The following is a 25,039-nucleotide window of genomic DNA, read 5'->3' on the forward strand; positions in this document are numbered from 1 at the left end:
CTTAGAGGCAGGAAGAAAATAAAAATGGCAAAGCACTTAAGGAGCATACTCAACTAGAAGTCCTAGTGGACCTTGCTAAAAAAAGAAAAAGAAAGAAAAGAAAAGAAAAGAAAAAAGAAAAAGAGTATTATGGGCCAGAAGTTGTTCACATGACTATGCCTTGTCTAACCACTGGCTAATGAGATTACCATGAATAGTTTGGACTAATAATGAGTCATGTCTTCTAGCAGCAGTGAAGATCTACCTCCCCTGAGATCAAAGGATCTCCTCTGGTACCTGAACAAAATGGGTCCTTAGGGGGACCCAGCACAGCGCCTGCCACACAGAGGGAACTGTTCCTTTCGTTGTACATTGACAGAGCATCCACTACGTGCCAAAGGCACTGTGGGACAAAAACGGACTTGACACGATCTCTGCTAGGCAGCATGAGAGAGATAAAGTTTGAAAGGGATTTAGGACTTAGTATCAGCTCCCTAATTCCCAGTAGTGGCCTCACTCATAGTCCCTAAAGCCTATTGACCTGAGCCAGGTTGCCCGTCGCAGTAGTTGCCTGCAACGGCGCGCTCTTCTGACGCCCCGCCCCGAAAGCGAGTCCCGCATGCGCACACCGCTTTCTCTCTGACGCACCCCCGGAAGCACTGGCAGTTTCGGGGGCGGAACCGGGAAGCGTTTCCGGGGGCGGGAGGCGCAGGCTGAGGCGGTCGCGGCGGCGACGGCTTGAACGGGCCTGACGCCGGTGGCGGAAAGTGTCCGGCGGGCGGGTTATGTGAGCGCGGAGCCCTGAGCAGGTACGGCGGAGTCCGGACAACAGGTAGCGAGAGGGCAGGGAGGGAAGCCGGAGAGGTTTAAGGGCTTCCCTGCAGGTCCCGGCGTGCGCGCGCCGTCGGCCCGGCAGGCCCATTCCGCAGACCGGGATGCCTAAGCCGCGCTCTGGCAGTTGGAGTTCTGCCACCCCGGTCCGACTCCTGCGGTCTCCAACCAGCCTGGTACGTGGACCGCGACACCAAGGTCCCCGAGGCAGCGTCTCGCCCAAGGTCACCCCGCGGCGGCGGACCTCGGCGGGCCAGAGCGCTTAGAGATCCCGCCCCGGTACGTCCGCCGGCCTTTCGGGGGCGCAGTGTGGGTGCGGCGTGGCGGCCTCGGGTTCGAGGCAAGGCCAGGAGAAGGGCTGCACTCGGACTTTGCTGGTATCTGTCTCTGTTTACTTCTAAGTAGTGTTTCACCTCTGTTGCGGTCTCTGTCACCTGTTGTCACCTGCCCTTTCTGCCTCTCAACTCTTCCCCTGTCAACTTTGTATTTCTCTCCTGTTTCTCTCTTGAGCCCATCTCTATCTGGACCCTGTTTTTATTTGTCTCTACTTTGCTTGTGTTTCTTGACCCTGTGTTTCCCACTCAGTCTGTACTCTCATTCATGGCCTGCCTGTCAGCCGTGCTCTTTGGCCATCTGTGTTTCTGCCAGTTTTGTGTCTTTCTTGTTTGTGCCTTTCCTAACTGGGTTTGTCTGGGCGGGGCAGGGCAGGCTTGTCCGGACCTCTGAGCCATGCAAAGTGACTCATGACCCCGTGAAGTTTCCTGCACTGGTGACATTCTCAGTGACTAGACTGCGGTCTGGCCTCAACTCTGACAGGTGTCGCCCAACCTAAGCGTCTGGGTGCAGGAGCTCCTCCTGGCAGGCAAACGGGAGACCATCTCGGGGCCAAAGTAGTTTGATAAATCCTTGCCTTTTCTTACCCATGGTTTTTAAGCCTGCATATCTCCCGACTTCCCTTGACTCCATCCACTTACCCCAGGATGGCCTCCAGGACTCTCAGGAGCCTGCTCTTTCAGTTCCAGCTGCTTAAATGGGCCTGTCTACAGGCAAAGGAAGGGTCAGTCTGAGATTCTCTGCTCCTTGGGGCTCAAGGAGCAGCAGGATTTCTGGGAAAGCTGTATGCTTAGTTCAGAGATTGTGTCAGTATGTACGGTTAAATTATTAAGAAACCTAATAATTTGAGATTTCATTCTTTGCTTTACTAAAGTACTCACTGGAGAAATAAGCCAGACACAAAAGAACAAATATCGTTTGAGTCCCCTTATGTGAGGTATCTAAAATAGGCAAATTCATAGAGACAGAAAGTAGAATATAGTTTACCGGGGGCTGGCAGACGAGGGGATGGAGAGTTATTGTTTAATGGATACAGAGTTTTAGTTTGGGATGATGAAAAAGTTATGGAAGTGGATAGTTGTGATGGTTGCACAACGTTGTGAATGACATCATTCTAAAGCCTAAATAAAAAGAAAAAGAAGTGAAATAAATTGGTTAAAGTGTTAAACTTTTAACATTGCTACCCTTTTGAATACTTTTCAGTTCACAGTTGGGTCCGTACTTTTCCACAGTGTCCTCCTTTATGTCTTCAGAAGCACTGATGAGGCTCTCAGGACTGCTCTATCATTGTCTCAGGCAGTGGCAAGCATTAAAATTTCCACATGGCCATCACATCCTGATTGCGGAAATTTTGAAATATGGCTCTTAAAATCAGTTGAATGTACTCTATCATTTTCATGAACTTTTCCTTTTTACCTTATTTATATTTACAGTTGGAATAGAAAGATTTTTGTCTTATTTGTAACGTGTTGAGGGCAAACTTTCCTTTATTTCGTCGGTTTGTAGCTAATCATTTTCCTGAAACTGAGCGCTGTTTCTGCCTTCTGCTTTTCTTGATTTGAGCTTCTTACCCCAAATGCTAAGGAACATGAGAGTGCATTTAAAACCATTTCCTTGGCTATATTGTAATGTAATGGCAGGATGACTGATAAGTGGGAAGTTAGTGGTTAGAACAATACCTTCTCTTTTGAATCTCAGAGTTTACCACAATGGAATGTTTGCCCTGAAGTTTTAAGTAAAACATTCAGCAGTGGCTTAAAATTCGGGGGAGACAAGAATCAAGTAGGTAGTTAATTTTTTTTAAATGCTAAAATAGGTTTTATTAAATTCTTTGGCTAAAGTCTTCCGATTAGAACCTGTAGGGGTGCTGATTGGCAATGGTCTGGAGACTGAAAACACTTTTCCAAAGGGTCTTTTCATTCTGTAAAGCTACATAGACATTGATCAGTGTTGGTTTTCTGCTTTTAACCAATGTGCCATGGTAATGTAAGATGTTATTAAAAGTGGGCAAGGGGTTGAGGGGTGTACAGAACTCTTGGCGTTTTTTGTAACTTTCCTGTAAATCTAAAATTATTTCAAAATTAGAAGTCTATTTAAAAAGTACAACACAGGGGGTGCCTGGGTGGCTCAGTCGGTTAGTTGGCTGCCTTCAGCTTGGGTCATGGTCCCAGGGTCCTGGGATCGAGTCCCACATCCTGCTCCTTGCTCAGCAGGGAGCTTGCTTCTCCCTCTCCCTCTGCCTGCTGCTCCCCCTGCTTGTGCTCTCTCTCTCTGTCAAATAAATAAAAATCTTTAAAAAAAATAAAAAATACAACACAGAAGCAAAGAAGGTACAGAATAGAAGCTAATATAACCAAAAAATACCAGTCTTGATTAGTTTTCATTCTGCTGCTCACACACCTGTATTATTTATTAGCAAGGCACATGGACATAGTAAATGTCACCAGAATCTCTCTTATATTTTCAACATGATTTTTCCTTTCAGAAATCAGTGCCATTTTAATTTGAAGCAAAACTGAGAAATGGGTTCCTCTTCCTCATTCATCCGTACTGCTTTGTGATGGCCATGACATAAGGGGCTTTTTCCCAGGAATACAGCTTTGCATTAGGTAAGCTATGAACTTACTAAAAAGACAGGTTTTTAAAGTTACTTACTAAAATGGTTTCTTTTTCAGCAAAAATAATAATGTAGTTGTATTTAATTGCTCTAGACCAGAGTTTCTTTTACTTTTCTGGCGAGGAGCTCTTGCATATTTTAAGACCAGTCACTGCTTTACATCGTACCCTTACAGCATTTAACTTCAGAGAAACTTCTCTGCTGAGTGACTTTTTTTAACTTAGAAAAATAATAGATTTAAATTGAACTGATTTGAATCCTGACCTACCATTTTTGAGGTGTATGATGTTGGGCAGGTCTTTAACCTTCCTGAGCTTCAGTTTACTCATCTTAAAAATGAGTATGAGGATTCAGGGGTATTGCAAGACCCAGGTTTCCATAGTCTGCTTTGTGAACTGTAAAGCATTTGACTAATGTAAAGAATTTTGGTGGGCATGGGGTATTGGTATTTTTGTACACTTGTGCCAGTCTTTAGATTTACTAAAGTGGTATTTACTGTGTTTAAATGTGCTCCCTACAGTAAGCATGCAAATTGCCCTCTGTTCTGATTAAGAAATCTCTGGAGGGCTTCAAGGCTGATGGGTCTGCTTCCCTATTATGTTGCTATCTGTGTTTTTCAGACTTGTAATTGTGTTTAAATAATGTATAAAACTTGACATACTGTTCTTTAGCTGTATAATAAATACAGATTACTATTAAACTCATCAAAGTTGGAAGAGATCTTGAAGGTCATCTAGAGCTTGGTGATTCTTCAATATTTCACTGTTTTTCCCTGCTTTTAAGAAAACCAGAGAGCCTCCATGAACTATGGAGGGAATGAGTGGGGATAGGTGTGCATGTTTTAGAACTGTTACTATTGGGTTTTGTTTTGTTTTGTTTTCCTTAACTATGTGCAAGATAAATAAAATTGCTAGTATCTCATTAAGTCTAATGATGGTACATAATTTGCTCTGGAGTTTAGGAATATGTTGTGTATTATAAATTATTTCAGTTGTTTATATTGTGAAAATTTGTGTTTATTTTTCACCTTTACCTTCCATACTATCATCAGGCTGTATTGGGCCTGAGCAAGTGTTTTGAATTTAAATTCCAATTTAAACATCCGCTAGTTATATGACCTTAAGCAAGTAGTTAGGCCTGTTTGTTTCCTATTCTGTACAATAGGAATAAAAAATACCTATCCAGTGGGTTATTTTGAGGACTAATGAGATAAAATACATACAGTGCTTCTGTACAGATTTTGGTACAATGTGCACATTTAATAAATAGTAGATGCTGTTATTATCTCTACTAATTACAACATTTTCCTGGTTACCCGGTTTGGAAGCTTCGTAGTCAGTATAGGTAACTAGTTTACTTTGCATTACTTTATTTTTTAAAGCTTTCTTAAGATACAATTCATGTGCAATTAAAAGTTTTTTGGTATATTCAGTGGGTTGTATACCCATCACCACAATCTAATTTGAGGATTTTCATCACCCCTCCCCCCACCCAAAAAAAAAACCAGCAGTCAGTCACTGCCCTTTCCTTTCCCCGTAGTTTCTGGCAGCCACTGATTTACTTTTTGTCTACAAATCTTTCTATTCTGGACATTTCTTATAAATGGAATCATACAAAGATGTGGTCTTTTGTATCTAACTTCTTTCACTTAGCATAATGTTTTCAAGGTTCAGCGGTGCTATCATGCATTTTTATTGCCAAAGAATGGCATAATACAATAATACTTACATAATAAAAAGGAATAATATTTCATTGTATGGATATACCACCTTCTATTTATTTAGTGATCAGATGAGGACCTTTGGGTTGTTTCCACTTTTGGGCCATGATGGATAATGCTGTTGTGGATATCTGTGTGTAAGGTTTTGTGGATATCATATGTTTTCAGTGCCCTTGGGTATATGCCTATGTGTAAAGTTGTTGAGTTACATGGTAGCTCTATGTTTAACTCTTTAAAGGGCTGCTAAACTGTTTTCCAAAGTGGCTGAGCCATTTTATATTCCCACTAGCAGTGTATAATGGTTCTGATCCTTCCACATCTATGTCAATACTTGTTTTTGTCTGTTTTATTTATCATAGCCATCTGAATGGGTGATATCTCATTGTGGTTTGAATTTGCATTTCCCTAGTAAATAATGATACGGAGCATTTTTTTGTGTGCTCATTTGTATATCTTCTTTAGAGAAATGTCTATTCAAATCCTTTGCCCGTTTTTCAGTTGTCTGCTATGAAATTTCGAGAGTTCTTTATATATTTTGGATACAGGTCACTGAACAGCTATGTGATATGCATATATTTTCTCCCACATTGGAGGTTATCTTTTCACTTGCGCTACCCTTGCATCTTCCTGCTTACCAATTCAGTCGGTCCTACCAGTTCTTTGTTTTCCATACGCACTGTTACTTTCATTGCGTCAAACCTTGATTATATTTGTTGAAATCTTTTTTTTAAAGATTTTATTTATTTATTTGAGAGAGAGAGAGCAAGAGCTGGGTGAGGGGCAGAGGGAGAAGCTGACTCCCCGCTGAAGAGGGAGCCCAATGCAAGGCTTGATCCCTGGACTCTGGTGAGCCAAAGGCGGGTGCTTAACTGCCTGAGCCCCCCAGGCGCCCCTGCTGAAATCTTATAATTAAGCCTGTACTTCAGACTTACTCCTGCTTTTAAGTGCATCAGCAGATTGTCTTTCCTGAACATATTTCACAGCATATCACTGAGAAGTTTCCAGTGCTGCCCCCAGTGCCCACATTTAAAGGTCCGATTGCGCGTTTAGCAGGGTAGTCCCAGCAATCCTTCCCAGGTTTGTCTCCCACCACACCCTATCGCTTGTAGAAGGAAGCACAGGAGTGATCTTGAGTGGAAAAGAGCTCAGAGAGAGCCTGTGAGCTGGCTTTCTGGTGGTAGTTTTACCATAGGTGAGGACCTTGCCCTCAGTGGGATGGGAGCAATAACTCAGTTTCTTCAGTGTGCCATACTCACAGTGCGCTTGACCCACAAGAGCTTAAAGAAAACAAACCAGAATGACATGTGATTTATATTTTTCTTTCTATGTTAGTTAATAAGTGAGGTGGGCTTGTAGTTTTTTCACATCTAATTTTGATACCAGGGTTTAAATAAAAGTAATTAGTAAGTTTTCTCCCACAGTTATTCCCTTGCTCTTCTTTCCCCTCTGAAACAGTTTATACAGCATAGGAATTAATTTCCTTTACAGAATTTTCCCATAAATTATTCTAGGCCCGATGTGCTTTTGGAAATCATTTGAACTGTTTGGTAATTTCTCCACAGTTATCTGTTCAGATTTTTTTTTCTTCTCAGGTTAATTCTGATAATTTATATTTTTCTCTACAACTTTTTATCCATGAGATTTTAAAAATTTCTTAGTGTGGAATTGTCTCCTATCTTAAAGTTTCTATAATGTCATTGTGTTCTATTTCTTTTTCCTAATTTTGTGAATTTGCCAGTTTTAATTTCTTTGTTTTAGAATTAAGAATTTTGTTTAATTATTGGGTAGGGTTTTTAAGATTTATTCTTTAATATTTCTGGATTTATTACATTGTGTAATCACATGTGATCAAATGTGCTGTGTATGTGCATTTCTGCTTTGGGGATAACTGATGCTCTCTGTGCCCACTTTTTTTTTTCTTTTGTAAATGTCCTATGAAAACTTAAAAAAGATATGTTATTTGTGTACTGTAGAGATTGTATGTTTCATTTAAATTAGCATTACCAATGATACCAATCTAAGTTTCTGCGTTCCAATTATCCTTTGCCTACCTGACTTAAGGATTAAAAGAGGGAAATGTATATTTCTTACTACAGTTATGTTTATGTCAGTCTTGTTTCCTGAAGATTATATTACATTTACACATAGTTTGCCAGATAACTCTCACTGTGAATTATGGAATTCATCAACTAACAATAAACTTGCAAAAAAAATAAGAACAATAAGCTTTTATCCCATTTGATGCTTTTTACATTGAATCTTACTTTGATATTAATAATGTTGCCTGGCTTGCTGTTGTTTTCATATACCCATTCTTTTGACCTTTTTGGTGATGAATTCTGTAATCTTTTCTGTATCTGAACAAGTATTTTGCCTTTATTTTGAAAGCTATTTTGATTGGGTATAGAATATAAGTTGACAAGTTTTTTCTTTTAGTACTTTGAAGATGCCTGTCTTGCATTGTCTACTGTCTTCGGACTGACAATGTTTCTGACAAGAAGTTTTCAGCCTTTCTTATCCTTGGTTCTCTGTACAAAATGGCTTTTTTCCCTCTAGCTGCTTTTAAGAGTTTTCTTACTCCTTGTTTGAAGTGATTTGATTATGGTGTGGCATGGTGAAGTTTTCTTTATGCTTCTTGGAATTCGTTGAGGTTCTTGGGTGTGTGGATTTGTTGTTTTCATAAAATTTGGAAAGATTTGACTATTTCTTCAAATAAGTTTTAGTTTTTATACCCTCCATCTCCTCTCCTTCAGGGACTCCAGTTAGGTGCCTTGAAGTTTTCTCAGGGTTCACTGATACTTTGTTTCCCCTTCCCCTCTCCTTTTTTTGTCCTGCCCACCCCCTTCTGCTTTATTTTAGGTTGTTTCTATTGCTGTGTTTTCAGGTTCACTCATCTTTTTCCTGCAGTGTTATTGTTCCTCAGTGTTGCTTATTTGTGTTTAATCTGTAGAAATTCGGTTTGGGTCTTTTTTTTATAGTTTCCCTGTTTACTTACTATGCTTAATTTTCCTCTATTTTCTTAAACATATGTAATATAGAATTTTCTACCAATTATATAAATTTGTCATTTCTGGGTCTGTTCCTATTGATCAAATTTTTTGTTTCTTTATTATGGGTTATATTCTCCTGCTTCTTTGCATGCCTGGTGATTTTTCATTGGATGCCAGGCATGAATTTTACTTTCTTGGGGTCTGGATATTTTTGTACTATGCAAATATTCTAAATAGTTTGATCCTTTTGAGGCTTGTTTTCAAGATCTGTTTAACAGGACCAAGGCTGCATTTTGTTTGGGGCTAATTTGTCCCCACTACTGAGGGAAGACTTCTAAATATTCAAAATTTTTCATTCAGGAATTTTCTTCTATTAAATATTTTATTTTCTCCTTCTACTCTGTTCAGTTCTTTGTCTCAAGGACACTAACTAGCCATACGTTGGATCTCTATTCCCTGTTCTCCTGTTCTATTTATTCTCTTCTCTCTCTCTGTTTTTATATTTTTATCCTCCTCTTGCATTCTGATAGAAGTTTCCCCAGAGTGCCTTCCACATCACTGATTCCATTTTCCGCTGTGGCACTTCTGCTCCTGATTGCCTGTTTACATTTCTGCTCTGTTATTAGTTTCTCTACATCTTATCTTTAAGTCATCAGCTCTTTTTTTTTTTTTTTCCCAGAAAGACCATGTTTTCATAAGTTTGTGGAAACATCATTTAAAAAATACTATCTAGGGGTACCTGGGTGGTTCAGTCAGTTAAGTGTCTGCCTTCTGCCTAGGTCATGATCCCGGGGTTCTGGGATGGAGCCCCACATCAGGCTCCCTGTTCAGCAGGGAGTCTGCTTCTCCCTCTGCCTCTCCCCCTGCTTGGGCACGCTTTCTCATTCTCTCTCTGTCAAATAAATAAAATCTTTTTAAAAAATTAAAATGCTGTCTAGAGGGGCACCTCAGTGGCTCCGTCAGTTAAGCGTCTGATTCTTGGTCTCAGCTCAGGTCTTCATCTCAGGGTCGTGAATTCAAGCCCCACTTTGGGCTCCACACTGGACATGGAGCCTACTAAAAGTAAAAATAAAATAAATAAAAATAAAAATGTTATCTAAGCTGTGCTCTTTAAGGGCACGTGGCTGGCTCAGTCAGTAGGGCATGTGACTCTTGATCTTGGGGTCTTAAGTTCAAGCCCTCACATTGGGCATAGAGCTTACTTTAAAAAACAAAACAAAACTGTGCTCTTTGTTTATCCCTTACTATTTTCTTCTTTTTTGTTATTGTAGAATATATTTACAGACCCTATGTACTTAAAGAATAAAACCAACCGGGTTTTTAATCCTTTAGAGGGAAACATTCTGCTTGGGTCTGAAAAATTTCCCCCTTTGTGGGTGGGTTGTTTGGTGTTTTTTATTTTTTATTTTTATTTTTTTTACCATATACCCGAATGCTGTTAGAACTAACTCTTTCCTCTTTAGCTGGAGGACAGGCTGAACCATCCTGACACGGGGGTTAACTTGAATTGAATGGCTGGGCCAGAGGCTAGCTTAGATACTGTTAGGAGAGCTTGAGCTCTGTGCACTTTCTTCTGTGTTAGTGAAATTGTTTGTTTTTTAAGATTTTATTTATTTGAGAGCAAGAGAGCGCGCCCGCAGAGGGAGAGAGAATGGGAGAAGCAGACGCCCTCTGAGCAGAGAGCTGGATTCAGGGCTTGATCCCAGGACCTGATCTGAAGGCAGACGCTCAACCAACTGAGCCACCCAGGCACCCCAAGTGTTAGTGAAATTCTGATACCAGGGACCTACTTTAGTCTCTTTGGCCCAGCTGGCAAATGTCTCTGCCTCCTTCCTGGGGCTCCTACTGAGCCCCACCCTCTCATGTCAAGTTTTAAAAAATTTCTGCTGAGGCACTCTGCAACCTTTGATATTCCGATGCAGCCAGCTCTGAATGTTGCTAATCTGCAGGGCCTGTCCCATAGTCCACTCTGGGATTTTAGCCGAGGATGGACCTTCCGAACGAACGGGCATTAGTGTTCTTCTCTCAGGATTGTCTGGGGTAGTAGGTGGAGTTACAGGGGTAATGTCTCTTTTCAGTTTGGCCCTATCTCCACTCTGTCCTTAATGTTTAACCAGATAACTCTGGTCCCTAGTTTCCAGGACCAAGGCCAATTTTTTCATTTTTTGTAGGTTATTTTGGTTAGGATATGGTAGATGGGAAGAATTATATACCGCTCTCAAGTCTTCCCTCTTAACTCTGGTGAAACTAAAATTTATTGTAAAAGGATACATTGACTGTAAGATACACCAGTTCCCCTCCTCTGAATTTCTCTTGAGTTTATAATTCTCTTGTGCTTTTATTATGCTTTGCTTTGAATAACAGGTTTGTATGCATGTGTTTTTTTTTTTTAATCTCCCCTACCAGATTATAAACTCTGGACAGTGCGATTCCATGATCATTTTAGAAATTCCCCCACAGTACTTTGCATATAGTATTTTATGTTGGTTTACTTATTTATATGTTTATTTTAGTGAGTTAATTACTAATGTGAAAGTTTCTTAAAAAATTGAAACAGCAGCTATACTGGTAATATAGATCACAAGTGCTTGTGAGCTTATAAATAGGCTGAGGTAGCAGGAAAACCTGAAGGAGAGGTTCAGGCTTTGCATGTTACTAAGATCAGGGACGTAGAAAGACCACACTCACCCAAAGTTAAGGGCAGAGGTCGGATACTTATATTTTATTTTTATTTCTCTAAAGTATTTTATTTTTAACCTCTACACCCAGCATGGGGCTTGAACTCAAAACCCTGAGATCAAGAGTCGCATTCACATGCTCCACCAACTGAGCCAGCCAGGCGCCCCAGAAGTCAGATACTTTTAAATTATAAGGACCGTTACCACCTTGACATAGTTGAAAATAAAGTTATGTGACTTCCCCCCCCAGTTTTTTTTTTTTAATGTATAGTAAAAAATGTCAGTTTGCCATTTTAACCATTTTCAAGTGGCATTAATTACACTCATAATGTTGTGCAAACAACACTGCTTTCTGACCCCCCCCAATTTTTTTCATCACACCAAACAGAAACTCTACCCATTAAATGATAACTCCCATTCATAATTCCTCTGAGCCCATGATAACCTCTAATCTACTTTTTTGCCTCTGAATTTGCCTATTCTAGATATTTCACATAAGTGGAATTAAACGTGTCCTTTTGTGCCTGGCTTCTTTAAGTTAATGTTGAGCATGATTTTACCATAATGTTGTCAGTGTTTACATTGTAGCATGTATCAGAGCTTTTTTCCTTTTTATATTCTGTATGCTGTCTCTTAGCTGTCATTGATTTGTTGTAGTGTTGTTTAAGTCCTCTGTTTCCTTGTAGATCCTAAGTCTGTTTTTTTCTGTCCATTACTGAAAGTGAGGAATTGGAGTCACCACCCCTTGTTGTAGATTGGTCGTTTCTCTCTTCAGTTTTGTCCATTTTTGCTTCATATATTTGTTCCATATGTTTCTCTTGTTAGGTGCATATATGTTTATGGTTGTTATATCATCTTGATAGATTGAACCTTTTATCAATATATAATGTCCTTTGTTCTCATAACCTTTTTGACTTAGTCTGTTTTGTCTGATAATAATATAACCACTCCAGCTCTTTTTTGGTTACTCTTTGCATGGAATATCTTTTCTATCATTTTACTTTTATAAGTTGTCTCTTATAGACAAGATACAAGTAAATCATATTTTTTAAATCTGTTCTGCCTGTCTCCACCTTTTAATTGGAGAGTTTAAGCCATTTACATTTAAATACTGATAAGGAAGGATTTATTTCTACCATTTAGCTGTTTTCTGTATTATCTTGTATGTTTTTTGTTCCACAATTCCTCCATTACTACCTTTTAAAAACTAAAAAAGATAAAATAAAACCATTTATTTCCTCTTCTTTTGGTATGCCGTTTTGATTCTCATCTTTCCTTTTCATGTATATTCTTTTCTTAGTAGTTACATTGAGGTTTACAACTAACATCTTAAACTTAGCAGCAACCTAGTTTGACTAATCAAACTTAGTTCCGGTTTTTTTTCTTTTTAAGAGAGCACACACGTGCGCTTGAGTGGGGGTGGGGAGGTGTGGAGAAGGAGAGAGACTCTTAAGCGTGGGGCTCCATCTCCGGACCCTAAGATCATGACCTGAGCCGAAATCAAAGTTGGTCACTTAATTGAGCCACCCAGGCACCCCCAAACTTAGTTTAAGTAGTACACAGATACTCTGCTTCTTACATATCCATCCCTCCCCCTTCATGTTGTTATTGTCATGGATTATCTTCATACATTGTCTGTTGACATAGATTTATAAGTATTGTTTTATGCGTTTGCGTTTTAAAGCATACAGGAAAAAAGGAGTTATAAGTCAAAAGAATAATAACAGCTTTTATGTTTATGTTGTTAACCTTTATCAGTGGTCTTTATTCCTTCATATGCCTTGGAATTATTACCTAGTATTCTTTTATCTCAGCCTGAAGGACTGCTTTTTATCGTATCTGGTAGAGGAGGTTTACTGGTAATGAATGCCTTAGCTTTTGTTTATCTGGGAATGTCTTAATTTCTCCTTTATTCAAGAAAGGGTTGTTTTGCCATATAGAGAATTACCACTTGACAGTTTTTTCTTCTAACACGTTAAATGTCATACCACTGCCTTCTGGCCTCAACGGTCTTTGATGAGAAATTAGCTGTGAAGGGGCACCTGGGTGGCTCAGGCAGTTAGGTGCCTGACGTTGCCTGGGATCGAGCCCCACCCTGCCTCGCGGGCTCTCTGCTCAGCAGGGATTCTGCTTTTCTCTCTCACTCTTGCTCTCTCTCAAATAAATAAATCTTAAAAAAAAAGAAAGAAAGAAAATTAGCTGTGGATCTTATTAAAGATCCTTTTTTATGTGATGAGGCAGTTCTTTCTTGCTGCTCTCAACTCCCTGTCTTTGACTTTTTGCTATTTAACTTCTAGTGTGTCTAATGTGGAGCTCTTTAATTTTACTCTGCTTGGAGCTTTTTGAGCTTCTCGGCTGTATGCGTTTGTCTTATCAAATTTGATTAGTTTTCTACCAGTATATCTTTTAATACTGTTTCTGCCTCTTCTTTCTTTGGAGACCCCCATGGTGTGCATGTTGGTACATTTGATGGTGTCCCACAGGTACCTCAGATTGTGCTCATTTCTTCTCATTTTTCTTTCTATCCCTCTGACTGGGTAATTGCAATTGCTTTGTCCTTGAGTTTGCTGATTTTTTTTCTTTTGCCTTTTTAAATTGTCATTGATGGGGCCCCTGGGTGGCTCAGTCCTTGAGCGTCTGCCTTCGGCTCAGGGCGTGATCCCGGAGTCCTGGGATTGAGCCCCACATCAGGCTCCTCCGCTGGGAGCCTGCTTCTTCCTCTCCCATTTCCCCTGCCTGTGTTCCCTCTCTCGCTGGCTCTCTCTGTGTCAAATAAATAAATAAAATCTTAAAAAAAAAAAATCGTCATTGAACTCCTCTTATGGATTTTTAATTTGTATTTGTATTTGTTTCCTATGTCTTTCAAACAAAACACCACAGACTAGATGGCTTAAACAACAGGAATTTGTTTTTTCACAATTCTGGAGGCTAAAAGACCAAGATCGTGGTGTTGGTAGATTTGGTTTCTCCTGAAGCCTTTCTTCTCGGCTTGCAGATGACCACCTTTTTACTGTATGTTCACATTGTGCACACCTCACGTTTCTCTGTATGTCCAAATTTCATTTCTTACAAGAATACCAGTCATTTTGGATTAGGGCCCACCCGAACAACCCTATTTTAATTCCCTCTTTAAAGGCTTTATATCCCAAAACAGTCACATTCTAGGGTACTTGGGAAGTCAGGGCTTCAACATGAATTTTGAGGGGATACAATGCAGCCCACAACACAGCTATTATTCTTCTTGGCTCCAGAATTTCTGTTTGGTTCCTTTTTATAATTTCTGTCTCCTTATTGACATTTTTCTCCTGATTTCCTTTAGTTTTTTGTGCATAGTGGGGTTTTTTGGGTTTGTCTTTTTTTTTTTAAAGCAGTTTGAGCATATACAAGGCAGATGATTTAACAACTTTGGCTAGTAATTCCAATGTCTGGAATTCCTCAGGGATAGTTTCTAATATTCTTTTTCTTGTGAATGCACCTATTTTCTTTTTTCTTTGTATACTTTGTAGTTTTGGTTAAGAGCTTGAACATTTCATGTATTCTAATATGGTAACTCTTGAAATCAGATTCTTCCCATCCTACGGGATTTCTTTTGTCACTTGATGAGGGCTGCAGTTGTCTGTTTGCATGACAGTTTTTCCAAATGATTTTGCAAAGTCTATATCCCTTGTTGCATGTAGTCAGTGAAGTTTCTGTTGCTTTATTATGTGGTCAACCTGTGACCTGACAGCTTCCTTAAATACTTCAACCCAGGTCCTGGGGGCGGAGGGGCAGGGAAGTGTGTTTATCTTTTTAAAATCTTATGATCAAAAAAAAAAAAATTATGATGCTGCTGGGGAAGCCACTGCCGCTTGAGCGGGCCAAAACAAAGCTGTGTGGATCCACCATACTGGGCAGAATGCAAACCCCCCAGCTTTTGAAGCACGTAATCCTTGTTGTCCTCCCTGGCATGATCCAGCCACTTTAGGAATGTGGGCCACTGTCCCACAGGCTGGCGCAGGGGTGAGGAATGGGGATTATAGTTGGTTTGTGCATACAGCTCTCTTACAACAGCCTCTCCCTTCAGCCAGCATTGTCTTGGTTGCTACAAGTGTCTGATCAGATTCCAGAGTTCTGAAATAGTTGATTCTGATTATTCAGCAGTTTACTGCTTGTTTTGGTGGAGGGACTGATCCCTAGAGCTTCCTACTCCACCATTTCCTCTAATATGACTTACGACATTTATGACATTTATTTTTGTAGATTGTTTTTAAAAGTCTTCTTCTCAGTCACTTAAGATTCCACAGAAGATACTTGAAATCTTAAGGAAAAGATTGGTATTCAGTAACAGTGTTGGGAAAATAGGCTAGATATTTTGGAGGGAAAAGGGCTGGATCCCAACCTTGCTCCTTCTGCCAAAACAAACTCTTTGTGTATTAAACATTTAAATGCTTTTTTAAAAATGGTACCGGGGAAAAAAGCTAAATAATTCATTTTACTTTTTAAAAATAATCTTGGAGTCGGGAATGCCTTTCTATGTCTAATACAAAACCCTGGAGCCATAAAAGCAAAGATTGGGTAATTTGTATTACATTTCAAAGTTAATTTCTTGCGTTTATTAAAAAAAACTACAAATCAGTAGGATGAATTGCCCAATTTATTTGAGCAAAGAATATGACTGATAATTTATAGGAAAAACAAATGACCAGTAAACACCAGAATAAAGAATATCATTCTCATTCATAATTAAATGTTGATCAAAACAACAATGAATCATGGATTATTCACTTAGGAGATTTGCAAACTTTTTTCCTGGTTTGATAATGTCTAGTGTTGTTAAGAGTGTGGAGGAGTAGACACTGTTGTTTACTGTTGGTAGGAGTGTGTCTTGGTGCAACCTTTCTGGAAAGTAGCTTGGTAATACACATCAGAATGTCAAGTGCTCTTCCATTGGTAGAGATTACCTTATAGATATTTCCAAAGATATGCCAAGATAGTTATGTGCAGATGTATAATTATATTGTGTATATTACAATAGCATTGCTCATAGTTTCAAAAGCCCAGACAATTGAAATTCTGTAAGAAGAGAGCTGTGTAAATTAGGGTATGTCCATATAGCAGGAGCTTTATAATCATTAAACAGAACTGAATTAGCTCTTTCTGTGCTAATGTGGTACATTAGTCCGTTTGGGCTACTCTAACAAAATACTGTGGACTGGGCGGCTTATAAACATCAGAAATTTATTTCTCAGAGTTCTGGAGGCTAAGAAGTCCAAGGTCAAAGCACTTGCAGATTCTGTGTCTAGGGAGGACCCACTCCCTGGTTCATAGATAGCTTGTCTTTTCCATGTGTCTTCACATGGCCAAAAAGGCAAAGTAGTCTCTGTGTCTCTTTTAATTTTTTAGTATTTTTATTAAGTAAACTCTACGCTCAATGTGGGGCTCAAACTCAACTCAACCCTGAGATTGAGTCACATACTCTACCGACTGAGCCAGTCAGGTGCCCCTGGTGTCTCTTTTACAAGAGCACTAATTCCATTCATGAGGATTCTGCCCTCATGACCTCATCACCACCTAAAAACCCTCCTCCAAATGCGATCACGTTGAGGAAATAGGTTTCAACATGAATTTGGAGGACACAATCAGTCTATGCTATGTCAGAAGTTCTGCAAGATCTATTAAGTGACAAAAGCTAAAAGCAGAATAAAATGTAGGTAATGAGCCCATTTGGGTAAAGATTTTTAAAGGATATATATGATTTATTCTTATATAAGCACATAGAAGTTTCTAGAAATATATGAGTTTGTTAATGGTGATTTTCTTTGGGAGGGGGAGTAGGAATAAGTGGTGAAGAGTTTTGGGTTTTTTTTAAAGAATTTTCTGTAAATGTCTTTACATGTGTGTATTATCCCCCTTTTTTTTCAAATAGCTAAAACCCAAATTCTACAGTGATGTGATGTAGCAAGAGAATCTGTTTACCCAGATATTTCTCAGAATTTCCATACTTCTAAGTTTTAGTTTATATACTACTTAACTTCTCCTCTTGAAATTGCATATACCTAAATAGTTTGTTTCCTGGTCTATTTTTGTTTTAAATTATCATGACCATAAATTAATACTTCTTTCTAAAAATACCGTCTTACCTTTAAAAATTATTAATGAGTAACCTGGTATTTTGACATCTTCCTAGAAGAAGCAGAATGATGTTATAGGGAAAATAGCATAGGCTTTGAAGTCATAGAGACCTAGAATCAAATCCCCATTTAATAAAAATTAGTTCTTATTTTAACCTTGGGAAAGTTACTTGAAATAGCTGAACTTGAGAATATCAGTCTCCACATTTGCAGAGTCATTATAAAGATTACGTGAAAAAAAAAAGGTGTACAGTCCTTGCTATATAGTAATTACTCAAGAAATATTAGTTTCTTTTCTTGGTCTTTCTCCCTATCTCTCAAAGATGACTTTCAGTCTTTGGGTTTGTTTCTTTTTTTTTTTTTTTTTTTAATCTCATACTTAGAAAATCTGGCATTTGGGGCGCCTGGGTGGCACAGCGGTTAAGCGTCTGCCTTCGGCTCAGGGCGTGATCCCGGCGTTATGGGATCGAGCCCCACATCAGGCTCCTCCGCTATGAGCCTGCTTCTTCCTCTCCCACTCCCCTGCTTGTGTTCCCTCTCTCGCTGGCTGTCTCTATCTCTGTCAAATAAATAAATAAAATCTTTAAAAAAAAAAAAAAAGAAAATCTGGCATTTAACAGTGTTTGGATATAGTATTAGAGCTAGGTGACGGATAGTGCTAATAAATCTCTTGGGTTTACTGGTTTATTTTAATTTACCATGGAATTATGGGACATGAGCAGGATCTCAGACAGAGTTTATCTTGTTGATTGTTACTGTTTGAAATTTTCTCTAATGCTTTACTACCCCACAAAATATATTTACAGTAATAACATAGGCGATCCTTTATTCTTTGTTATAGTTTTATCTTCGGATTGAGTTCACTCAGTAACGGGACAATATTTACTATGCTCTTTGGTCTATAAACAACTTGGAGACCACCAGATAGAGGAGGAATACCTTGCCTTCCCACTTCATTCTGCTTCACATCAGAAGCTCCTAAAGGGCTAAAATTCTGATGGCTAGCAGAGAAACTCACATTGTTTGGGGCTTCGGTTGGTTTCTGCCTGTGGTGCTGAAGGACCAAAGGCAAGATTGTTCTGGCCACGTCAGCCCCTTTCCCCTCACTCGCACACTGGCGTCTAGCCTACTGATCTCCTTGCAGTTCCTTACAGTTGCTGAGTTCACTCTTGTCTCAGAACCTTTACATAGTTTTTCCTTCTCACAATTCCATCCTCACTGCCTCACCCCAACTTGGCAAATGTGGATCGAATCTGAGGTTTCTTAAAAATTCTGTCGTTTGGGTAGGTACCATGTTTGTTTGGACTAGAAATATTTACTTTGTTTTATTTAGGAGATTTGTATAGCTTACAGATCACATCTCTGGATTCTATTCTCTCATTCACAGATATAGGCAAAATCAAGAGTTAATACTGTGCAGAGTGGTGGGTGGTTCCTGTTTTTGGCATACTCACCCCAGAAAGCCTTGCTCTGGGGGATGACTGCTCCCCCCACTAATGCCCACAGCAAGGGGACCCGATGGAACTATAGAACGTGTCTTAATTTTTTTAGTGCTCAGTCAGTTTCTCTTTGGGCTGGATTTAGTACTAATTTTTCTTTCTCTTGTAGCACCGCACAAGATTTGTGATGAAATGGAGCCTGGAACAAACTCTTTTCGAGTAGAATTTCCTGATTTTTCCAGCACCATTCTGCAAAAACTGAACCAGCAGCGCCAGCAAGGACAATTATGTGATGTTTCCATTGTTGTCCAAGGCCACATTTTCCGGGCACACAAAGCTGTTCTTGCTGCCAGTTCACCCTACTTTTGTGACCAGGTACTCCTGAAAAACAGCAGGAGGATTGTTTTACCTGATGTGATGAACCCAAGAGTATTTGAGAACATTCTCTTATCTAGTTATACGGGACGCCTAGTCATGCCTGCTCCAGAAATTGTTAGTTACTTAACAGCAGCAAGCTTCCTCCAGATGTGGCATGTGGTAGATAAGTGCACTGAGGTTTTAGAGGGAAACCCTACAGTCCTTTGTCAGAAGCTAAATCATGGCAGTGACCACCAGTCTCCAAGCAGCAGTAGTTATAATGGCCTGGTAGAGAGCTTTGAGCTGGGCTCTGGGAGCCATGCTGATTTCCCCAAAGCCCAAGAACTGAGGGATGGAGAGAATGAAGAGGAGAGCACCAAAGACGAGCTGTCATCTCAGCTCACCGAGCACGAATACCTTCCCAGCAACTCGTCCACAGAGCATGACCGGCTGAGCACGGAAATGGCGAGCCAGGATGGGGAGGAGGGGGCCAGCGACAGTGCCGAGTTCCACTACACCCGTCCCATGTACAGCAAGCCCAGCATAATGGCTCACAAACGCTGGATCCATGTGAAGCCCGAGCGCTTTGAACAGACATGTGAGGGCATGGATGTGCACGCCCCCTATGATGAGCACCAGGTCACTGAATCCATCAATACTATGCAGACGGAGCACTCGGTGCAGCCTTCGGGCGTAGAGGAGGACTTCCACGTCGGGGAAAAAAAGGTGGAAGCAGAGTTCGACGAACAGGCTGATGAAAGCAATTACGATGAGCAGGTGGATTTCTATGGCTCTTCCATGGAAGAGTTTTCTGGAGAGAGGTCAGATGGGAATCTAATTGGGCACAGACAGGAGACTGCCCTAGCATCAGGCTACAGTGAGAATATTGAAATGGTAGCAGGGATTAAAGAAGAAGCTTCCCATTTAGGATTCTCAGCCACCGACAAGCTGTATCCTTGTCAGTGTGGGAAAAGTTTCACTCACAAGAGTCAGAGAGATCGACACATGAGCATGCACCTCGGTCTTCGGCCTTATGGCTGTGGTGTCTGCGGTAAGAAATTCAAAATGAAGCATCATCTCGTGGGCCACATGAAAATTCATACAGGCATAAAGCCGTATGAGTGTAATATCTGTGCAAAGAGATTTATGTGGAGGGACAGTTTCCACAGGCATGTGACTTCTTGTACCAAGTCCTACGAAGCTGCAAAGGCTGAGCAGAATACGACTGAGGCTAACTAAAAATAGGATCTGGCCCTTGAGTGGCAGGCACAAAAATAAACTATGGTAATTATGCAAATCTGGGCACAGATGATGCGTGCTACTTGCTATTATGAGAGAAGCTTAAAAAAAATGGAAGATATTTCTGAAAGACCAGCTCTAAGTAGGCCAATTTAAAAATCTAATTCCTCAAATTTGTATGTTCCTGTCCAGGCCTGGAGTGGGTAATGGGGAGAAGTTAACCCACCTCCCAGCTGGCGAGGTAAAACTTCAGGCCCGTTGTTGTGATTGAGGCAGGTGGACTTGGTGATAGAGACACCTGCGCTTGGAACTGGACTCCAGCCTACCAGTTCTGTTTCAGGGGGCAGCAAGTTTTGATCACTCATTACAAGGTCATGTCGGAATTTTATTTAGCTCTCACCATAGATAACTTAGGTAATGTGGATTTGTTTCGGTAGCTGCCTCACTGAATGAAATGCTACTTAATGTAAAAGCTACAAATAATGTGATTCCTAGGATGCGAAATTGATTAACAGAGCCCTCTCCTCTGGTTTTATTCTCTCTGAAGGGTATTTTAACTAAAAACCTATGGAGATGCTAAGAGGGTGACGTTCTAAGTATGAAACAAATAACTTACGGTACAAGCTTCAATTTCTGTTAAGATGCCACTGTCACGATGTGTTTCAGACTCTTGATAAGGCAAAGTTTTGTATTTTAGTACTAACATTTAGTTTGGACAATTGTATCTAATTGTAATTCTCTAGGGTGCCAGAGATAGGTATTTCTAATTGGTTTGCTGTCCCAAATCCTGTTTAATTATAGCATCCACACAGCGGGATCTGCTCTGTGGCTAGTAGGCGTCTAGCCGGCTTTGACTCTGACCATGGTACCATTGGCTGCTGCAGCCATTTCTCTCTCAGATTATGATGCTTCCTGAAGAGGTCAGTCAGTGACCACAGTTAGTGGGAACGAGCCAGAAGTGATGGCTGAGAGTTACCTGTGAGCAGAAGGAGTTTATGGGGGCCCAACTGTCAGTGAGAGTTGCTGAGTAGCAGAATTTTGAGCGGCAGAAAAAAAACAACTGCCCAAGCAAGAGGAGTCTTGAAAATACACTGGTGGGGGGAGGTAGTCTTAGAGGGGCACACTGAGCTAATGCTGCCAGTTCTTTAGGAGTGCTGGAATGTGTTTTCAAAGGGGGGGAGAAGGAATCCTAATTTTAGAAAGTAGTCTACAGATTCATGCTCCCAAATTCTAGGTAAAGCTGCATAAATTCACAAGTCCACTTAGCTGTACGCACCAGAAACCAGCAAGAAAAGCAGCTGTTCTTGCGACCTTTTCTGCAGCTCGGGCAGATGTTTTAGGTTAAAAAGGAAGCTTCTGTTCGGGATGCTTCCAAGCTGCGTCAGGTACCTGAAGTTCTCACCAGGGTAGGACAGGGTGCTACTGTTATGTCAGCTTTTCCACAAATTACTGGTCTTTTACTTCCAAGTGGAAACTTTTTTCCTTAAAATAAAAATAACTTTTCCTGGATTTGAGGTGAAATTTTGTTTTAAAAGTTTGGCTTTGCTCTTATGTGATAGACACTGCTAGCAATGGCCTCCAGTCCTCACGCTCCAGCCACAAAGGCATGTACTTGTCGAACGTTGTCCGGAAGGGGAAAGAAAGTACTTACTTACCAGTTAACTCTTGTAATCAACATTACAAAACAGGGATCTATTCATGAACACTGTATCATTCTCGATATATAAAAAGCACTTTGTATTTAAAACTTTATTATAAATATATATATATTGATTTTTTTAACCTAGAAACTAGATATTACCTCTTGGTTGTTTGCCACATTAATATTCTCTTTGTGTCGAAACTTCACCAGTTAACAGTCCTTTCTCTGCATACCTGACAGATGTGTATAGAGGTGACTGTGCAAACAGTTCAATTGCTCCTTCTCTTTTTTTTCATGTTAGAAGCCAATGGGTTTTAGGGATGATCCTAGCCGTTATGTGTGAGAAGAAATTGTTTTTTTATTCCTACTGATTTCAGTACCAAGGCAGTGAAGCCATTTGGTTCTGCCAAAAGCTGATCACCCTCTCCCATGGTATTAGCAGGTCATTTTCTAATGATTGGGAAGGTTTGATGTGCTGTTTCCCATTAAAGATTGTATTCAAATGAGCATTGGGACATTTTGGGAGAAGAGTCTGAGAGGTAAAATAAAAATATTCTAGAAAAATCATGGTTCTTCAGTTATGCTGAAATTAGCCCAGCACCTTTGTTATGAGTAATGTTGAAGAACTCTCGTTTAGCCAGGAGTGGTGGGCAGCCCTTGGGTGGCAGTTTGGGACGTAGTCAGTTGTGCTGGGACTTATCTCATGTGTTGTGAAGAGAGGTGTCTTTTATCGAAATCCTTAGATGTACATCAGCTAAGTATAGAATTTAAAGTGTAAGTTCCTCACATCTGCTGTTTTGGGTTGTTCATGGTAGTTGGGGTTTCCCTTAAAATTCGGGTAGCTAATTGGGTCAGCCAGACCCTGTGAGGTGGTTGGGCATCTGAAATGCTGGCCATGTTCAGAGAGGCGGGGGGAAAGAGGTTGCCTTAGTTTGGATAGTGAGAGTGAATTTTTATAGACTTTGCTTTTTAGGATTAGGAGATCATACTGGATTACTACCTTTTTTTCCTGCCCATTCTGGGTTGGATAGTCTCTCTCCGTAGCCTCAGTACAGCTTTAGAAAATCTTTATCCTTCCAAATGAGTTTGGATAGTTGTGGGTAACATTTTCCAAACAGTCTTTCAGGGATCGTGTTAATGGCCTACAACCAAGGTATATGTCCCCTACTTTGAGTCTTAACTGTGGTTCTTCTCCAATCCCAGTGGGAAAGGGCTTCAAGGCACCACCAGTGGTATGTAATAGTAGTATTTATACCATGCCTTTAATTTTAGATCTGCACGTGACAGCAATCCACTCGGTCAGGTAGGGATCACTGTCTAAGGAAGGACTGGTAGCCTTTCCTCACGTATTGAGGGTTACCCTCAGGCGCTCCCTGGGCCCCATCCTGTTGATTTCTGATTTCTAGATCTCACCTTCCTCCAGTCCCTTCGGTAGGCCACAACTTTCAAAGAGTCTGCCCGAAAGGGTCTTCTCCATTTTAGTGGCCATTTGCTGAACTAAACTGACCCGGCGCTGGCTTCTAGCTGTTTGGGAGAGCTGCTCGGTCTCAGTGACCCCTTCCTGCGGAGGCACTCGCATCCCCAAGCTGCCCCTGAAGTGACATGGGGGCAGAGCAGAAGCAGCCCAGTTGTGCTTGTCCTGGGGAGGGGGATTTGCCATAGCCCCCTGCGTGAGGGTGGGGAGGGCTCCATCACACCAAATCCAGGTGTTTGTCTTTGTAAAGGTCTCGTTTAGGAATGCTGGAAACCAAGCAGCATATTTACCCCCTTCCCCACCCCCATCTGTGCCACACTAATTTTGTCATTTAATTGCTTTCATGGGTCACTAACTTTGTTGAGTAAAACCAGGGTTTGTTTGTTTGGGTTTTTTCTTTGCTACTTATATATTTAAAGGTACATGTTTCTTATTTCAAATCTCTACTGATAGTGCCCAATGGGAAGATGCTGGAACACATTTTGCAAATGTGACTTTTTTTTTTTTTTTTTTTTTTAGTGTTGCTTGAAGCCTGTGTCATAATGTCAGTTGCTGCTGCCTTCTTTCCTTTTATGAGGTTCCCAATGTTTCTTCCAGAAAATTACTTTATTTATGCAAGTCAGGTGACTCTTAGATCACAGAACCATTTGATGATAAACAGATTATCATTAGGTGCATATCTTATTGATATTTTGTGAAATGTTATGCCTGTGTTGCAAAAGTTGAATAGTTTTGTCTTTATATATTGCTGTCTTCAGTGTACAGCATGGTTTTACTTAATTGAATGTTACTGTTTAATATTTTCTTCTTATAGAAGAGACCATGCCCTTTTGTATGACATGTTTTAATAAATGTTATCCGTCAACTTTGTAAAAGTTTTGTTTTTCACTCTGGTTATATGACCACATGTCTTTGTTTCCATCCTGGCTTTTGCCCCCTGAGAATAAAAGTTATATTGTGGCCTTTTGAGAAGTAAATGCCAAATGGATAGTCTGACCAAGTGGGTAGTGAGTGAGCATGTGCTGTGTCAGGCATTTATGATGATTATCTCATTTTAACCCCCCACCAGCTCCATCAGGTGTTAGGTGTGCTAGATATTCTGTTGGCACCTCCAGATCCCCTCCTTACTCCATGCTTCGCTCTGGAGGCTGGCCTCTGCAGACCTGTCCCGTCTTCTGGTCAGGGTACACCAGAGATACTCTGGAAGGAGCTTGGTGGATTCGAGGAGAGGTCGGTGGATTCACTCTCCTGGCTCCTTCCTGCCAGGTGTGGGTTGACAGTGGCCGGCCTCCTCTGCCTAAGGCCGCAGCTCCTGTCCGACAGCTTCAGAGTTTGGTGACCACACCCTCTCCTTGTCCTAGCCAGCAGAGGATTGGGCCGGACTCCCTGTTTTGCCAGCCCTGGAGGGCTTCACTGTCCTCACAGAAGTTCCTAACCCTGCCCACACCCTTTATAAATAGCCCTTTTATGAAAGTCAGGCACCCCAGCTGAGTGTGCCCTCTGTTTCACACCCAGACCCCGGCTGATTGTTTAGGTACACCCATTTCCCGGAGGAGCCGTTGTGCCTGAGAGAAGGTAGTCCTGTTACGGTGCAACAGTGGCTGCAGAGCGGAGCTGGGATTCACGGCTG

At 40.7% G+C, this 25,039-nt stretch overlaps 1 protein-coding gene across 4 annotated transcripts; it reads left to right on the forward strand.

Moving 5' to 3' along the window:
* Positions 1 to 649: 649 nt before the first annotated feature.
* On the forward strand, positions 650 to 24,284 carry ZBTB43 (zinc finger and BTB domain containing 43). 4 transcript variants are annotated; one of them, XM_008698754.2, is made up of 3 exons: positions 650 to 788; positions 3,629 to 3,752; positions 18,867 to 24,284. In XM_008698754.2, the coding sequence occupies exon 3, from the start codon at positions 18,890 to 18,892 to the stop codon at positions 20,291 to 20,293; it is 1,404 nt and encodes a 467-aa protein (XP_008696976.1). In that variant the 5' UTR covers positions 650 to 788; positions 3,629 to 3,752; positions 18,867 to 18,889; the 3' UTR covers positions 20,294 to 24,284. The 4 variants fall into 4 exon arrangements, with proteins under 4 accessions (XP_008696976.1, XP_040487840.1, XP_008696977.1 ...); XM_040631906.1 differs by having other exon boundaries at positions 652 to 1,089; XM_040631907.1 differs by having other exon boundaries at positions 662 to 811.
* The last annotated feature ends 755 nt before the right edge of the window (positions 24,285 to 25,039 follow it).

The sequence above is a fragment of the Ursus maritimus genome, unplaced genomic scaffold (genome assembly GCF_017311325.1).
Source record: "Ursus maritimus isolate PB19 unplaced genomic scaffold, ASM1731132v1 scaffold_17, whole genome shotgun sequence".
NCBI classification, from domain to species: Eukaryota; Metazoa; Chordata; class Mammalia; order Carnivora; family Ursidae; genus Ursus; species Ursus maritimus.